The sequence below is a fragment of the Narcine bancroftii genome, chromosome 1 (genome assembly GCF_036971445.1).
Source record: "Narcine bancroftii isolate sNarBan1 chromosome 1, sNarBan1.hap1, whole genome shotgun sequence".
Classification (NCBI taxonomy): Eukaryota; Metazoa; Chordata; class Chondrichthyes; order Torpediniformes; family Narcinidae; genus Narcine; species Narcine bancroftii.
Genome location: NC_091469.1, coordinates 454505207 through 454524129, shown reverse-complemented (window position 1 = coordinate 454524129; position 18923 = coordinate 454505207). Strand labels below are relative to the sequence as shown.

Here is an 18923-nt window from a genome sequence, read left to right as displayed (position 1 = left end):
GAATCTCAGGGTTGTATGTGATATCTTGTATGCACTCTGACAATAAATCCGAAATCTGATTAGCTAAATAATCATGGTCTTTGTTTATTAATCCTGAGCTGAGATGGGAAAATATTGGACGGCTTGGCCAAGCACCTGCTTCTGTTCTGGAGAACTCTATGACTCTATATTTTCAGTTGGTACTTAATGTCACATGTATGCACTGATCTTTATTCCAACCTCTGCAAACATTTTAAAAGATTTTGGCTAGAATTTAGTTTAGGATTTCAAAGGGAGGACAGAGTATCACTGACAACTTCTGATTTTCTGAGATTAACTGAAAAGGTTGCTAATACTTTTTAGCCGTATGCTACATGTTCACTATCATTACAGTAGCAAAATTTTGACTTATTTTTTATTTCTTCTGTCTATTTGTAATGCTGTGCCTGATGCACTGAATGGTCTCATGGCAAACAATTTATTGAACAGCAAGCAGTAAATAAACGCAGAAAAGAGTTTATTCAGAGTGGTTGGAACCAAATTTATTTCAGAGACTGCAGCAGTTTCTTTCCATAAAGATGGAGTGATTTGCTCAAAGAGTAGAATATATTTACAAGTCTTATGTGCATAAAATACCAATCTCAGTTGTGACAGAATTTTGATATGTTTTTGGGAGATAAATTAGAACAGGGTTTTTAGTGTAGGTCACATACAAACACTTTAAAACAGATTTTATTTAAAATACTGGAGCTCTGGTCATCTAGACATGTCAGCCCCAGAGCCTTTGCAAAAGTTTTGGAGAGTGTCCAAGCGGCTTCGCTAATGGATTGTTGTTTACAAAAAGGCAACAGATGAAATAACTTGTCGGCACTGCAGATTGTCTGGAGTGGAACTTGCTGTTCTAGGAGGGTCATGTGGGTTTGCAAGCAGAGAGAGCCAAACAGGTTTTTCTCTTAGAGAGAGAGACATACACACACACAAGTCAGTTTTGCAGTCTTACAGTCCCACAGTTTTACAGTCCCAGCAGCAGCTGGGACTGGAACAGGACAAGCTGGTAAGCTTGTGGAAAACCCGGTTTGGAAGACGGGTTGTGAGTGCTTAGTTCAGCCTGGTCAAAGCCCTTGTGGTTCATGCAAGAGGAGAGGACTGGCTATCTAATGTTTCACTTGGAATAAGAAAAACAAAAAGGCACTCTGTGGGGACCTGAAAGAAAGAGGTTATCATCTGGAGAACCCCGAGGGGGCAAGTTTCTTCAGAAAGGCACTGAAGTGGCTGATTAAAAAGGAATCAGTTGTGGGTGTCCAGCTTGCAACAAATCTCTCTCTGAAAACCAACAAGAACCACTTACTTTTCAAGCATCAAAGCCTGGTGAACTTTATAAATGTTAAATTCTGTGCACAGTATAAGGATTGCCTGCAACCAGTGAACTTGGAGGAATGAGAAGTGAGATTGGACTGTGAACCAAAAAACTTTTCTGAACTTACACACATATTACATACATGTACGCTTAGAATTGGATTAAGTTAGGTAAAGTAAGTCAATAGTGATAAGTTAAAGTGTGATTCTGTTTTCATGTTTAAAGATAATTAAAAGCAACTTTTGTTGAAGTAACCCTTTGTCTTGGTGACTATCTAATGCTGCTGGGTTTTGGGGTCTTCTGGGCTCGTAACTCAGTCACTTAAAACAGCAGAGCTTGATCAATAGGAACTACCCACCCATCTCTATTCTGACTGGAGGAAGTGTTGAATCTTCTTGGTGTTGAAACTCCAGACAACTCCAGATTCAACCCGGGTTGCTGCCACTGTAATGGTTTTGCGCTAACTGCCATGCTAACCATGCCATCCAAATACTTTCAGAGACTTTTGTGAAATGCTCTTCGTAAATTAAATATCAGCAATGTCAACGTATTTGTGCATTTTGTCTTTATATATTTAATTATGATTTATGTAGGATGGGTAAGAAGCAAAAGAAGGAAGTTGAGCAATCTCCTAAAGATACAGTAAGTCACAGTTTTAAACATCTCCAAAAGCTACTGTATTTAATATATCAGATGGTGAATATTTCATTTAAAACTTTTAGAGTCAGAACCATGTGGGACAAAAACAGGCATTTCAACCCTCCATATCAACTGTCAATTTAATATTCTAACTCCATTTTTCAGCACCTAGTCTGCAGCCTACCTTGTCTTGGCAATTCAAGTATAAGTTCAGATACCTCTTAAATATCTTGAGAGAATATTGCACCCACCTTCTGGGTGAAAATATATTTCCTCATCTCACCTTTAAAATTTTCCTCCTAACTTTAGACCTCTCTTACTATTTACCTTATCTGAAATCCATATAATTTTGTATACCTCTATTAAGGCACCCCTCAACCCCTGAGAAGAAACTCAATCTAACCAGTTTCTCTTTACATCTGAAATCTACCTTTGCCACTGGAATCCGATTCTTTCCATCATGTGAGAACTAGAACTGTACATAATGTTGCAGCTGTGGCCTAACAAAAGTCTCATAACCATGCTCTTATATATTAAATTATACCTAACAATGGCAAGCATCCTTGTGTATGTCCTCCCCTCATTAGATCTCCTAAAAGGCATCACCTTAAATCTACCAGGATTAACTCCCATCTCTGTGCCATGACTCTGCTTAGCATCCAGTTTATTGATACCTGTCCACCATTCTGACTATCAAAAACACCATCATTTATTTTGCCATCTGCAAATTTACAAATCATACATCTTATAGTGACATCCAAGTATTTAATGTGTACATAAAAAACACAAAGGGTGTGGCACTGATCCCAGTGGTTCATCACTGGTCACAGTCTTAGAAATTCATAAAAATAATATGCCACTATCATCCTCTGCCTCTTGTTACAAAGTCAACTTTGGATCCAATTTTCTAACCTGCCTTGGGCTCTTGCCTTCCAGGTTAGCCTTCAATGTGGAACCTTGTCAAAGGTCTTACGAGTTCATCAAGACTACATCAACCATACTGTCTCATCTTCATATTTCTTTCTTAATATAAATTAGTATAGTCTTTCAGAACTTTTCCCAGTAACTTCCTTTCCTGCTCTGGCCAGTAACGAACTGATGCATCGCTGCTGCCTTCCAGTTCATATATCCTTTGTAATGAAGTTGCTGCAGAGCTGAAACAAGGTTAATTGTGGGAACAAATGTGACAGCATTGGTCTTTTTTAGTCTTTAGCTGGAGAAAAATTGGCTTTATTCAGGAGAGAACATCATTGTAGGTTTTCTGGCAATCCTAAAGGAGCTAGCCACACCTGAAGAACCGTCTAAATTTGCCAAAATAGTTATTTGCATTCCAGTGTTTGTGTCAGGGTGGAAGGTATCATGTTGTAACTTCTGCTTTTCATCTCATGTTGTGGTGGAAAAAAACCTTATATTCTAAATTGAATCACAATCACTGTTCAAATTTGCACAAAAAGAGCAAAATGTTGGAAGTATGCAAAGTTACAATAGAATGAATAAATTCCTGGGGGGTAAAAAAGTAAAATATTGGACAGTGAAAATATTCTGGAGAACAGCTTTGCTTTCAAAGGTGTTAATGTGGTTATCCCAAAGTGGAACTAAACTTGCTTATGCATATGTAAATATTATGCTAAGTAGACAATTATTTAGGATTCATGACTATCATAACTGAGTGTTTGTATTTTCTAAGGAAATCTCATTCACAATGTTTGATTGAAGTATATCTTCAATTCAAGTGCAGAAGGCCAAAATTGGAAGCTGCAATTCCTTCAAACAGGGGCTTTGATGCAATAGTTACAGTATTGTAGCGGCAGCTACACTGCTTCTGAAAGAACACACACAACCAGATGAGTTGAGCTCAGTGAGCAGACTAGTTTATTGCAGGCTGCTGGGCTGTACTTATACTCCGACCTGGCTGAGAAGCGCGCTGTAGGGCACTGACATCACTCGGGCGTCACGTGGTCCCCCAGTGCAGGCTTCTGAGCCCCGTGCTGGGAGGAAGGGAACACCCCCGATGGCGCCATTTTAGCCGGCTGCCCCGCCGCGTGGCTTACAAGCAGGGCCAGTTCGCCTGCCTAGTGGTGAGCCGCCACACAGCAACCCCCCCCCCCAGAACTGGCGCCAATGTCCTTTTTTGCCGGACAGCCTCGCTTCTTGGGCTAGGCTACAACCACGGGCTCAGTGGGATCGAGGTGCGCTGACTTCAGCCTGTCCACAGTGAACAGGTCCTGCCTGCCGCCCATGTCCAGCGTGAACGTGGAGCTGGAACGCTGTACAACCCTGTACGGCTCCTTGTACGGTTGCTGCAGAGATGCCGCGGTCGGGGCCCGCCGAATGAAAACGTACTCCGTGGAAACCAGTTTGCCAGGAACGTGAGACGGGCGGGTGCCATGCCTGAGCGGCGGTGGGGGTTCGAACGAGTCCAAGCATGCCCTGAGGTGAGGAAGTAGTTCGTGCGGCGACTGCTGGGGATTGTGAGGTGTGTTGATGAACTCACCAGGTAGTGCCAGCAGCACACCGTAGACCAGCTCAGCAGATGACGCCTGCAGATCTTCCTTAGGAGTGGAGTGGATGCCCAGGAGCACCCAAGGCTGTTCGTCTGCCCAGTCGGGACTGGTGTGGCAGGTTTAAGGTGGCAGTGTAGACGTTCAACCAGTCCATTGGCTTGCGGGTGTTAGGCCGTGGTGCGGTGTTGCTGGATCCCTAATCTGTTGGCAAGCTGTGCCCAGAGTGCAGATGTGAACTGGGCGCCCTGATCGCTGGTGAGGTGACCCGGGACGTCAAACTGGGTGACCCAACCATGCAACAATGCTCAGGAGTAGGAGTAGGTGGAGGCGTCTGGCATCAGGATCACCTCAGGCCAGCGAGTGGTATGGTCCACCATCGTAAACAGGTAATGATTGCCCCAGGAAATGGGTAAGGGCCCATTGATGTCCACGTGAATGTGGCTGAACCGTTCCAGGACATGTTTGAACTCCTGTATGGGTGCCCTGGTGTGCCTGTGTACCTTGGACGTCTGACAATGGGTGCATGTTCTGGCCCAGCCCATGATCTGCTTCCGCAGCTCATGCCATACGAACCGTTCTGCCACCATCCAGACCATGGACCTGATGGACAGATGGGAAAGGTCGTGGATGTGACGGAAGACCTGCCTACGTCACTGCTGGGGTACCACTGGTCGTGGGTAGCCCATGGAGATATCACACAGGATGGTGCCTTCGCCGCTCGGAGTCAGGAGGTCTTGGAACTGCAGGCCCGTGATAGCGGTCTTGAAGGCCCTCGTCTCCTCATCAGATTTCTGGTCCTGGGCGAGCTGGTTGAAGTCGAGGCCGGTCACGAGAGTGCATCGGCAACCACATTGTCCTTCCCCGCCTTGTGCCGAATGTCAGTGGTAAAGTCTGACACGAAGGAGAGGTGACGCTGCTGGCGGGCCAACCAAGGATCCTTTGCCATCGCAAGCGCCTGGGTGAAGGGTTTGTGGTCGGTGAAGATGGTAAAAGTCCTCCCTTCCAAAAAATAGTGGAAATGCCGCACCATCAGGTACATGCCCAGTAACTCGCGGTCGAAGGAACTATACTTGCGTTCTGGCTGGTGGAGCAGGCGGCTGAAGAATGCCAGCGGCTTCCAATGTCCATTCACCTGCTGCTCCAGGATGGCACCGACAGCTGTGACAGAGGCATATGCAGGTTGGCATGCGGGTGGGCGAATATGGTGGCCTTCGTGAGGGCGTCCTTGGTGGCCTCGAATGCGGTGTAGGCTTCTGGGTTCCAAGTGAGCATTTTGTGCTTGGCTGCGATGAGGGCGAATAGTGGCTGCATGATGCGTGCAGCTCCCGGGATGAAGCAGTTGTAAGAGTTGACCATACCCGTGAACTCCTGTAGCCCCTTGAGGCTGTCTGGGCTTGGGAACTCACTGAAAGAGGCCACCTTCGCAGCGGTGGACTTGGCTCCTTTGGCCGTGATGGTATGGCCCACGAACTGCATGGACTCTTTCTCGAACTGGCACTTGGCTGGGTTGAAAGTAAGGCCAAAATCGGCCAGCCGGGAGAAAAGGGTGCATAGGTGGGCCTTGTGTTGCACCTGGTCCTTGCTGGCGACGAGGATGTTGTCCAAATAAATAAAGACGAAATCCAAGTTCCTGCCCACAGAGTCCATGAGGTGCTGGAAAGTCTGAGCGGTGTTCTTGAGCCCAAACGGCATGCGCAGGAATTCGAACAAGTGAAAGGGGATGATGATGGCCGTCTTGGGTATGTCCTCAGGGTGCGCCAGGATCTGGTGATATCTGCGCACCAGGTCAACCTTGGAGAAAACCCTCAGACCATGCAGGTTGGCCGTAAAGTCTTGAATGTGAGGGATGGAGTAACGATCAGGAACTGTTGCCTCGTTGAGTCATCAATAGTCTCCGCAGGGACGCCAGCTGCCGGAGGCTTTCGGGACCAGGTGGAGCGGCGAGGCCCACAGGCTGTCGGACCATCGAATGATCCCTAGTTCCAACAGGTGCAAAAACTCCTCCTTCGCCACCTGGAGCTTGTCAGGCGTGAACCGGTGGGGATGTGAAGGAACACCCAGTAGCGTGTTAGGTCTGCATTGTTCATGAATGAGTGAGACAAACACCAGACTGAGTCGAAATCAGGGTTCTTTGTTCTTTATTACCGGATTGTAACACTTGCGACCAACAAAGTTAGTCGGAGAATGCATTCTGCCGTTATCAGCAAAATGGTGATTTTTTATACCCTTGGATACATGCTTAGAACATCATCATATCATTACTTGTCCAATGACTAAAACTGTTGCTATCCTTTCCCTGCTAGCTTCCTGCCTCTCAATCCATCAATGTCTCTCTTATCTTGTAAGTACAAGGATGCATTCTGTTACTCCTTAGTACTGGGTGACTCCTTCTCCGGTCCCATCTCATGATGTTTTACCTAACAGGAGTACAAGGACACCTCCCCTTCTTGTTACTGCCCTGTACAGGGTAACTCCCTACACATTCCCATCTCATGATGTTTTACCTTACAATCCCTCCTTTGTCCTCTTTAGAGGACAATCTCGCCCTGACTATGCTACCACCGCGTTACATTAGTTCGCCTATTATTGCCAAGCTCTATACGGGTTCTGTTCACAGGGTAGTTCGGCTGGTGGGCGAGGGTTCCCCCAACCCTCCTTTGCGTACACCCCCCATCCGTCACCCCGATCCCATTGCCCGTTTACAAGTTTCATCCCATTTGCCCCCAAGCAAAAAACTAGCTAACCCCCCGTACATTAGTAAATACCCAAGTTAACATATGGTCTACAATCTAATTCATAATACTTGTTCTACAATCTGATTAATAATGTTTGTGTTACAATCAATGTTATAATATTTGGGTTACAAGCAAGGTTAAAATTATATGTGTAACAATCTAATTCACAATCCCTCCTTCCCATCACATTCCCCTTCAGACTCCAGATCGATCTCAGCAACTTTCTCCGTCTCCTGTAATGTGAGATAGTCTTGCTCCACAGCCTGCACAGCTTGATATTTCGGAGGCAGTTCATCACGGTCAGCAAAGGCTTTCTCTATGGTCCTCGTGACCAGCGTTCGAATGCATGGAATACAACAACAGCCACAAGTGATAAAAATTGATACAGAAATGAACAAACCCAGCAAAAGTTGTCCTAACAATGTGCTCCATCTCCCAAACACTCCCTGTAATCAGGATAAAACAGGATTGGAGACTCCAGACTGGGCTTTTAATTCTTTCGCCAATGCCCTAAGTTTCGTTAACCCCTTAGTGAGTGATCCATCTGGCCCTGTGTTATTAGAGATAGAAGTGCAGCATAGATCTCCAAACATAGCACACACTCCACCTTTCTCTGCCAGGACCATATCAATCGCTATCCTATTCTGAAGTGTCATAAGGGAAGTTTCTGACAGTTGTTGATGTATTGCCTCAACAACGTCCCTGGTCAAATTTGCAAGGCGCTGGACATTATAGTGAATAAGGTTGATCCTATTAACATTTTTATTTACAGTGATGGGAAAAATTGCACTAAAAACAGGAAAGCTTTCAAACCCAGCTGCAATCTCATCGGCTAATTTAAATTCGTCCGGAATATTCCGGGCTTGGCCAATGGCATCAATCCATACCCCATCAGGGTTCCTTCCTCCCGGCCCCAAGAGTCCAACACTCCTCCTTTTTCTCCACAGCCAACTCTCTGTGTGGCGCAATTCTAGGGAATCCTCGTCTCCCTCCTGCCTTTTGACAATCAGCACTGGCGCATTAAGGGTTACTAGAGCACACCGACCATCCCAGTTAGCGGGGAGCCAGTTGTACAGCACTCTTCCTCCACAAAACTCATCTGTGTAGTCATTCAATCTGCTACAAGTCTCCTTAGTTTCAGATTCATTTTTTTTGTTATGGGACCTCAAAATCATCCCCTGTATATGTTCATGATAACCAGTAACCTGTTTGGCTGCCCTGTCAGGCACCCATGTGGCGTTTTCCCTGCTAATAGTAGGTCGTCTACATACTGAATCAGTGTAACATCTTCCGGGAGCTTTAATTTCATTAGGATTTCGCTAAGGGCCTGATTGAACAGTCCTGGACTGTCCTTATAACCCTGAGGTAATCTAGTGTATGTGTACCGATGTGCTTGGTAAGTGAAAGTTAACCAGTCTTGGCATTCCTCAGCTAATTTCAAGCAGAAGAATGCGTTTGCCAGATCAATGACAGTATAGTATTCGTGCTCCGGACTCAGAGCCCTAAGTGCTACATATGGGTCTGGGACTGGTCTCCCGATAGTCTTGGTAGCCAAGTTAATCTCCCGGAGGTCGTGTACCATCCTCCAGTCTTTTCTACCCTGTTTGGGAACAGGCATGATGGGCGTGTTCCACATACTGTCAGGTGCCGCCCTTAAAACCCCTGACTCCATTAACCCTTCTATCGTTCCTTTAATACCCTCCTCCTGACTGGGCGACAAGCGGTATTGTTTTCTCCATATTGGTTTCTGCCCGGGGTTGGCCAATTCTAGAAATACCTCTCCTTTTATTACTCCCACATCATAGGGCCCCGTTGTCCATATATGTGGACTCAGATTAGAAAGATATTTGTCTGAGTCTCTGTGATCAATATTTTCTCCTTCTATGGCTCGGTCTCTTTCTACTTTCTCATTCACTACCTGGTCCCATGCTTCAATATTCAGTCTGACAAATTTTCCTCCCTCCGAGGTGGAATATCCCGGGATTTCTGTCTGCCTGTATTCACACCCTATCGCTTCCTTTACCATCGGACCCAGCTGTCGAGCGTGATGATCTTTGTCAATACCCAAGGTCACATGAGGCACACTTTCTACTCCTAAGCAGAACCACTCCATTTGTTCTTCTGTCATGACAACCATAGCAGCTATTCCCTCCTTACCTACAAAGATAAATGGACAATGTATCGTTTCTGTCTTCCCTTCTTTTAGAGAGTCCCACCTCTCCTCATATTCCTGGTCCGGGTGGATGGTGTAGTTTAATGTAACATGCATAGGATCTAGTGGATAATGGTAATCCCCATACCGAGGAATACTGGCCCTCCACTCAAAAAACTGTTTAATCAGCCCTGGGCCTGGTTCATCATACAGTAGCCGACTCCAGAAAATACTTCTGAAGCGTTAGATGGGGTCATTACTATAAACTGTCCTCCCCTTCTTATTGTATCCCCTGGGTATGTTAACCGAAGGCCCTTCTCAGAACATTGTATGGTTATTCCTAGTTTGGTAAGAATGTCCCTTGCTAATAAATTAATGGGGCAACTTGGCACAACCAGGACAGGCGTTTTAACCCTTTGTCGTCCAAATGTCATGTCGATGTTATCTGTATAGGGCTGTGTTTCCTTTATCCCGGAGAATCCTATTGTAGATAATGTTTTGCCCGAAAATGTGCTCCCTGGGGGTTTTTTAATCACTGTCGTAACTGCTGCCCCTGTGTCAACCATAAATTCAATTTTTTCTCCATTTACCGTCCCCCAAATTTTTGGTGGCTCCCAGGGAGGCGTGATTTTTGATTCTCCTGGGCACCTTCAATAATCAAATTCAGCACCTTCCTCAATATAGTCATTACACTGAGGTGCCTGGACTTGTTGATCACTCTGCCACCCCCCGATTCTCTGGGGCCCATCAATGTGTCCACCCCTACCCCTTGCTTGTCCTCTTAAGTTTCCTCCTCTTCCCCGATAGCCTCTAATAGAGGGTAATCTTTTTCCCCTTGCTCTCCCAGCCTCCGGACAGTTCCGCTGGTAGTGTCCAGGATTTTGGCAGTACCAGCATACTGCATGTTCCCCTCTATACATTGTACCTAGCTGTCTTTCCCAACCATTTCTTACTTGGGGTCCCGGATTTATCACTGGCCCCATGACCTGTGGGACTATCTGTTGGGCCGCTAATTTAACCCCTATATGTTCTATGGCTCTCACCAATTTATCGGTTGTCTTGTCCACCTCCTTCTGGGACGCACTTTCTGACTTAGCATGCTCTGATTGACGATGTCGTTTGATTGCATGTGTCAGGTGTCTTTTCCACAAATCCTCTGACATTGTCTCTAATCCCACAATGTCCCTTAATTTTGCTTGAACCGTAGCAGGTAGTCCGTTTATTATCCCATTACGAAAGTGAGCCCTTCCTAAGGGGCTGTGGTCGGGTCTTTCTCCAGTCCCTGTTTCCCATAAGTCCCATGCTCGAGTGAAATACTCGTGTGCAGTCTCTCCTTCCTTTAGTTGAAGGGTTACCAAGGCATCCAAACTATAGGGTGTAGGAAATGTTTCTCTAAGTGCTTCCCAAAATTTATTCCAAAGTGGGTTAAATTCTATTTCATCCCCCAATTTACTGCTTCTTACAATTTTCTCTATTTGCTTCAGGGCCCCTTCTGCCTTTAATTTTATCATGATAGTTCTGACATCTGTGAGTGCTAATTGTTCTTGGCAGGTTTCTCGCTCAAAACAAGAAATCCATGGACTAGCCCCATTACTCAACGGAGGTAGTTTTTTCATTAAACTCTCTAAGTCCATTCGTGACCAGGGTACATATTTTTGAGTTCCCCGTCCCGTGATCAGTAATGGGCATTGATATCTCAATTTTGGGGATTTCTGCTCCTTCTTTACTCTTGGCATGCATTTATTTATCCCACCTTGTTCTGACTCTTCTTCGTCACTGTCACTGTCCCTATCAGCTTCCAATGTCTCAGGGTCAAAGGTATATTGGTCACGTTCATCTCTAAGATAATCTTTTCGGCCATAGTTTAGTTGTTTCACATCTTTCTCTTTTGTCCTAACTATGTCCAGGTAGGCATGTCTATTTTTCTCCCTCCCGAGTCTTTTCCTTCTACTTTCCTCCCATGGTGGATCGTATCTCGTTTCCTCTTCTGTACTACACTTTTCGTCCTTTACTCCTATTACCATTCCTTCAGCTTTAATTTCTCCTGACAGTGTTGTAGTTATCTTTTCCACTTCCTTCAATACACCTACCATTAATTCTTTTTGATCCTCACTGATCTGCCCCAGCACATTAATATCTCTGTTTAATTTTTTAATGTTATCCTGAACCTTTTTCATGTTCCATTTCTGTATCTCTAACTCCTTTTCTATTTTCTTGGACTCCAGAGGGGTCTCCACATCTATTACTCCCCCTTCTATTTTTATTAAAGGGGTCTGTACCTCGTCTGATGTGTCCCTATTCCCGTGGTTCTTGTCACACCCCAGTGTCTCAATATCTGGATATAAGGGACGTGACTCCAGTGTCCCATCTGGGGTGTCAGAGAGAGAGAGAGAGAGAGAGAGAGAGAGAGAGAGAGAGCATAGCGAGAGAAAGAGATAGAGAGGCAGATACACAGAGCACAAGAGATAGAGAGAGAAAATGCCTTGCACTGGCCCCACTGGGAGAAAAGTCTTCAGATTAACACTTTCGTTTCAAAGGTTTTAAAAGGTTCTCATCCTGTGATCACTGGTCTGGATCAGATTGGGTCTCCCACCACTGGGAACTATCACTCCTTCCTTCCCTCCCACCTCGAGTGAGCTACACGTCAGCCCACAATGTCTGCCCTGATCCCGCAATGGTGGGGGTGCGGGAAAGAGGGAGGGAGAGAGGATAAAACAGGATCCCATTTGATGCGGAGCTGGAATTGTGGGCACAAAATTAAAACCAAATTGTATTTCTCTGCCCTGCCCAACCTGGGGATTTCAGGGCAGCACCGCCACAGATTGGGATTGGGAGGGGGAGTGGGTGAGAGAGGAGGGGGGGGAGAAGAGAGAGAGGGGGAGAGAAGAGAGAGGGGGGGAGAGAAGAGAGAGGGGGGGAGAGAAGAGAGAGGGGGGGAGAGAAGAGAGAGGGGGGAGGGTGAAAGGAGGGAGGGAGAGAGCAAACCCGGACACTTCGTGGCTGGAAACTGGAAACAGGCACTTTTCCTTTCCCTTCTGTGTTTTGTTTCTTCCAGCTTATCTAAGACACTACGTTTTAAAATTTTTTTTTCTCTCACCTGTCAGGAACATCTCAGTGCCCCCGGGTAACCAACCCCTCTTCCTCCAGCGGTCTACACATTTTCGGAGCATTTTTTTGTTTTTCCAATGCCGCATTACTGGTATTTCGCTCCTCTAATTCCTGATTAATTTCCTTAATAACTTGGTCAAAAGTCTTAGCAGGCAACTGTACAGCCATAGCTGCGGGACCGCTTTCTAATGCCTGTTTTAATTTAGGTTTTTGTCTGTTTAGGGGATCTATGTCAACGAAAATTGCTTTTAAAAATGTCCCCTTGCAAGCTGGATGACTAATATCTTTTAAAAGAACAGTCTCGAAGTCTTGTCCTCCAATTGACTTCAGACTGTCCTGTATACTCTGATTGCTCGTTTTCCACTCTCTGTTTTCCCAAAGGGGTCTGAAAGTTAAATTACAACTAGAAAACCAAATATTTGGGCTATACTTTTGTCCTGTTTCCCTGTACCAATCTATGAATTTACGTAACTTTATCTCCTTGGTGATGTTGGGAATACCCTCATTTAACTTATCAAAAGTATTTCGAATAAACTGGGTGTCTCTTAGGAGTTTGTCAACTTTTTCATTAATATCTCCTACCTGATCCGGACACAGCTGTCGCAGCCTTCTGTCGTCGTTCTTGTTCACCAGGCAGGCGTCCCTGAGTACTTTTTTTTGTTGTCTCAAGGTCTCTAGTGTCTGCTGTGGTATTCCACCACGGCGAATTGGGGAAATAAATTCTTAACTTCTCAAGTGTACAGACATTATCATACCTACCGGACATTTATAAGTCAGTCTCTCAGATACAATTGAGGCCAATAAGCCTGAACCTTTGTTTTCTTTCAAAGCCCAACCTTCACGTGGGAGATTTCTCCTCTTAATAACCAGTTTAGGGCAGAAAACTCAGGTCCTCAATTGTTTATAGACCACCTTCTCACTCTATTGGACTTTGCAACGACACAATAAAGACTTTTAAACTCTAGCAGTTTCTTGCGAAGCACTTAATAAATGTCATTCAAACACCTTAAGGACTTTTATCTTGTCTGTAATCACTTACGTGTTACAATCCTGGCATGCGACCTTCAATTGTGGTCGTCTAATTTGTCCGATCTCCAGTTCTTACTGACAATCATAAAGATTTTAAAAAAAAAGAGAATTTTGTTAAAACAGGCTTCTCTGGACCTTTTTATCAGCCGGCTGAGATGATTGTCAGAAAAAACAGAAACCGTCGTCCAGTGTTCACTCACCCATCACGTCGGGGTCACCAAATTGTTAGGTCTGCATTGTTCATGAATGAGTGAGACAAACACCAGACTGAGTCGAAATCAGGGTTCTTTGTTCTTTATTACCGGATTGTAACACTTGCGACCAACAAAGTTAGTCGGAGAATGCATTCTGCCGTTATCAGCAAAATGGTGATTTTTTATACCCTTGGATACATGCTTAGAACATCATCATATCATTACTTGTCCAATGACTAAAACTGTTGCTATCCTTTCCCTGCTAGCTTCCTGCCTCTCAATCCATCAATGTCTCTCTTATCTTGTAAGTACAAGGATGCATTCTGTTACTCCTTAGTACTGGGTGACTCCTTCTCCGGTCCCATCTCATGATGTTTTACCTAACAGGAGTACAAGGACACCTCCCCTTCTTGTTACTGCCCTGTACAGGGTAACTCCCTACACATTCCCATCTCATGATGTTTTACCTTACAAGCGCTGCGAGGCAGCGGAGAACTGTGGCTTGAGGAGTGTTGGGAACTCATCCAGGATTCGCTGGAACTCATTTCTGTGCGTGCTAATCATGGCCATCTGCCGTTGCTCTGAGAAGGGAGGTGTCGAGGCGAATGGCCTGGAAGGTACGGGCATCCACCAAGCGCCTACCTCGAATGTCCACCAGAAGCCTGTGTGCGAGGAGGAAGTCTGCACCCAGGATGGCAGTCAGGAGGGACGAGACGGTGAACCTCCCCACGTAATTTCATTGGCCGATTTGGAATGGACTGTCTTGTTTCTATACGTCCGGATTGCTCCGTGGAGGGGAGGTCCACGAGGTTGGTTCCTGGACTCGACGGCCATGGCCAGGATGATGCTGATCTGGGCTCCAGTGTCATTGAGGAACCGTCGGCTGCTGACTGAGTCCCGCAGGTAGAGGAGGCTGTGTCCTTGGCCAGCCGCCTCAGCCATTGACAGTGGCTGGCCTGGTCATTTCCCTGGAACGAGCAAGGCTGACGACACTTCCGAGCCTTGGCTTCCCAGCGCTGGTGGTAGAAGCAGAGGCCTGAAGTGGATGCTGTGGCCTTGGTTATGCTCTTGGGGGCCCTGCAGGGGCCAGATGCTCTACCACAGCGCTAGGGGCAGGCTTGGCATGGTCATGCCTGTGCCTCGTGACCTGCTGAACCTCTGAGCTCTCCGGGAATCGTGCGAGCCATAGCTCTTGGGACTTCTGGGTGACCTTCCTCCGGTCGGTGAAGCTCTCCTGGACCAGCAGTGACCGGATGTCCCCGGGCATATGGTCAAGGAAAATGCGCTTGAAGAATGGGCAGTTGGTGTGCTCACCCATGAGCGTGAGCATCTCGTCCATCAGCTCCATTGAGGACCTGTTCACCAGGGCATCAAGGTGAAGCATCCGAGCGGCACGCTGGTGTTTGGCTATTCCGAGGGATCCGGTAAGCACTCGCTTGATGGTCTCGTATTTGTCTTCGGCGGGTGGGTGTTGAACGAGGTGCAGCGCATGTCTGGTGGAGGCCTGCTCCAGGGCAACGACCACATGGTAGAATTTGGTCATGTCGGACGAAATCTGGCGGAGGTGAAACTGAGCCTCCGCGTGGCTGAACTAGGTCTCCGGCTCCTGAACCCAGAATTCAGGCAGTTCCACGGCTATAGCGCTGATCCCAGGCTCGCTCATGATGGGTTCAAAGACGTTTGAACCAGTTGGGGTCACCAATTGTAGCGGCAGCTACTCTGCTCCTGCAATAACACACACACAACCAGACGGGTTGAGCTCAGTGAGCAGACTAGTTTATTGCAGGCTGCTGGGCTGTACTTATACTCCCAGCCTGGACCTGGCTGAGAACCGCATCGGAGGGTGCTGACGTCACCCAGGCGTCACGTGGTTCCCCCAACGCGGGCTTTTGAGCCCCGTGCTGGGAGGAAGGGAACACCCTCGATGGGCACCATTTTGGCCGGCTGCCCCGCCGTGTGGCTTATAAGCGGGGCCGGTTCGCCTGCCAAGTGGTGAGCCGCCACAGTATAAATGTTTCCAAGTTCAATACTTTTTTTAGATTTTAAACATCTAAATTTATATTAGAATTTTTTAAAATGTTAAATGCCTAGTTTTAAATCCATCTACATTTTGAATTCTGGTGTAGAAAACAAAACATGTCATTCTCTGATTTGGTTTAATGTATAATCTAAACATTTATAGTTTTTTTTAAATTGAATTTTGATTTGTATTTGAAAATTAGCATCAAAATTGTAAACAAGCAAGTATAATCCTATAATCACAATTGATTTTGAGCTGTAACATTTCCTCATGAATTCCATTCGAGACACAAATATTTATTGAATTAACAAGTTATATTTTCTAAAATATTTTTAGTATATACAACAGCCAAATCAGCATTTTCTCAAATATATACTTTCAATGTCCGTTGTATTATTATTGGCATTGATTGATGGATAATATTGCACTAAAATGTGTATTTGCTTTAAATGAAAAGGATTTAAACATACAAAATAATATTTTCTTTTCTTTAGCAGTTTAATCCACTTATTATTGAGAGCAAAAATGTACAGACAATGGTACTTATGCTGGATTCACCAGAGGATGAAATTTTGCTGAAAGCCTGTGAAGCTTTATACAAATTTGCTGAAAAAGGTGAGTTTATTTTCACAGATAGTTATATCATTCACCTTCTTACTATTCAAATAAATTGTTTATCATATCAGCTTTGTATTGATTTCATTGAATGAAACTTTAGTTAGGGTATTTTACTTTTTAAAGGAAAATGCATGCAATTTCTACTTGCTAGTCTTGTGTTTTAAGTAAAAATGTAATTTGAAATCAGTGATGAAAGGTACTCAATCTGAAATCTGAATTTTGTTTCTTTCTCTCCAGAAGATGCCTTACCTGTTTAATACTTCCAGCATTTTATGTTTTATTTTAGATTTCTTGCATTTGCATTGTTTTGCTTTTAAATAATATGCATGCGAAATTATGTGAGAACTAGAAATGAAACTGAATGAAAATGCAAGACCAGCAGTTGCTATTGCATTTTTGTTTGAGAAACAAATATTACCGAGTAGTTACAACATAGAGTTTTGAAAATAAATCTAGTTAGAGGCAAACATGAAAGACTGTATACTGGAAAACTGGAACAACATACAAAATGCTAGAGGAACTCAGCAGGTCATGCAGCACCCATGGAAGGCAATAGACACTCAACATTTTGGGCCAAAACCCTTCATCAGAACTTGCAGGAAAGAGTGGCAGAAGCCCAAAAAAAGATGGGAGGAGCACATGCTGGGAAGTGACAGGCAGGAGAGGGAAGCAAATGGGGGTGGAGGAGAGTAAGAACCTAGGTAGAGTAAATGATGTAATAGTCAGAGACCATCTGGGAAATAGTATGATTGAATTTCTCATTCAGATGGAAGGGGAAATAGTTAGATCTAAAACTAATATATTATGCTTAAACAGGGGTGACTACCATAGGATGAGGGAGGAATAGGGCAGAGTGGACTGGGAGCACAGGCTAATTGATGAAACAGTTGAGGAACGGTGGAAGATTTTCAAAGAAATATTTTGTAATGTTCAACAAAAATATATTCTGTTCAGAAAAAAGGGCAGCAAGGGAGGGAAAAATCAACGGTGGTTAACAAAGGAAATAAAGGAGAGTATAAAATTGAAGGCACAGGTGTACAAAGCTGCAAAGAGCAGTGGGAAACTGGAAAATTGGGAAAACTTTAAGAGACAACAAGGGGTAACAAAGCGGGTAATAAGAAATGAGAAAAAGGATTATGAAAGTAAATTGGCACAAAATATAAAAACAGAAAGCAAAAAATTTTATAAATGTATAAAACGGAAGAGGGTGGCCAGAGTTAACATAGGACCCTTGGAGGATGAGAAAGGAAAACTGGTAGCAAAAAATGAGGAAATGGCCGAGGCATTAAACAAATATTTTGAGTCAGTCTTCACGGTGGAAGACACGTCCAGCATGCCCAAGTGCGGAGTTAAGAATGCGAATGTTGGGGAGGGCCTTGATAAAATAGTTGTTACAAGGGAAGTAGTGATGGAGAAACTAATGGGACTAAAGCCAGACAAATCATCTGGTCCTGATGATATGCATCCAAGGGTTCTGAAGGAAATGGCAGAAGTTATAGTTGATGCATTGGTGGTCATATACCAAAATTCCTTGGATTCTGGGCAGGTCCCGGCAGACTCGAAGACAGCAAATGTCACGCCACTTTTTAAGAGGGGATGTAGGCAGAAGACTGGAAATTATCGGCCAATTAGCTTGATGTCTGTAGTTGGAAAAATGCTTGAAGCCGTCATTAAAGATGAAATAGAGAAACCTTTGGAACGTAAGGGTTCAATCAGGCAGACGCAGCATGGTTTTAGAAAGGGAAGATCTTGTTTGACAAACTTGTTAGGATTCTTTGAGGATATAATGGGTGCGGTGGATAGAGGGGAACAGGTTGATGTTGTATATTTGGATTTCCAGAAAGCGTTTGATAAGGTGCCGCACAAGAGACTTATCAGTAAGTTACAGGAAAGTGGAGTCCGGGGAGGTATATTGGCCTGGATTGAAAATTGGTTGTCTGACAGGAGGCAGAGAGTCGGGATAAATGGGAGTTTTTCAGGTTGGCAGAGAGTGGTAAGTGGGGTGCCACAGGGGTCAGTGTTAGGCCCACAACTGTTCATCATTTACATTGATGACTTGGAGGAGCGGACAAAATGTGGTGTAGCCAAGTTTGCGGATGACACCAAATTGAGTGGAAGAGCAAATTGTAATGAGGATGTGGAGAGGGATATAGTTAAGCTGGATGAGTGGGCAAAGGTCTGGCAGATGGAGTATAATGTTAGTAAGTGTGAGGTTATCCACTTTGGCAAGAAAAATAAAGAGCTAAATATTATTTAAAGGGTGAAAAACTACAGCATGCTGTTGTGCAGAGGGACTTGGGAGTGCTTGTGCATGAATCGCAAAAAGTTAGGTTGCAGGTGCAGCAGGTTATTAAGAAGGCAAATGGAATGTTGGCCTTCATCGCTAGAGGAATTGAATTCAGGAGTAGGGAGGTAATGTTGCAACTGTATAAGGTACTGGTGAGACCGCACCTGGAATACTGTGTCCAGTTCTGGTCTCCATATTTGAGGAAGGATATACTGGCTTTGGAGACGGTCCAGAGGAGGTTTACTAGGTTGATCCCTGGGATGAAGGGGTTGACTTATGATGAAAGATTACGGTATTCGCT

General features: G+C 44.9%; 1 protein-coding gene across 4 annotated transcripts in view; it reads left to right on the top strand.

Moving 5' to 3' along the window:
• Positions 1-18923, top strand: part of armc3 (armadillo repeat containing 3) — a 117695-nt gene that overhangs the window by 4283 nt on the left and 94489 nt on the right. For 3 of the 4 annotated variants that reach the window (XM_069914612.1, XM_069914610.1, XM_069914613.1), the window contains exons 2-3: positions 1930-1978; positions 16212-16332. In XM_069914612.1, coding sequence (XP_069770713.1) covers positions 1931-1978; positions 16212-16332 — 169 coding nt within the window. In that variant the 5' untranslated portion in view covers position 1930. The remainder of the gene's footprint in view (positions 1-1929; positions 1979-16211; positions 16333-18923) is intronic. The other variant, XM_069914611.1, reaches the window with a different exon arrangement.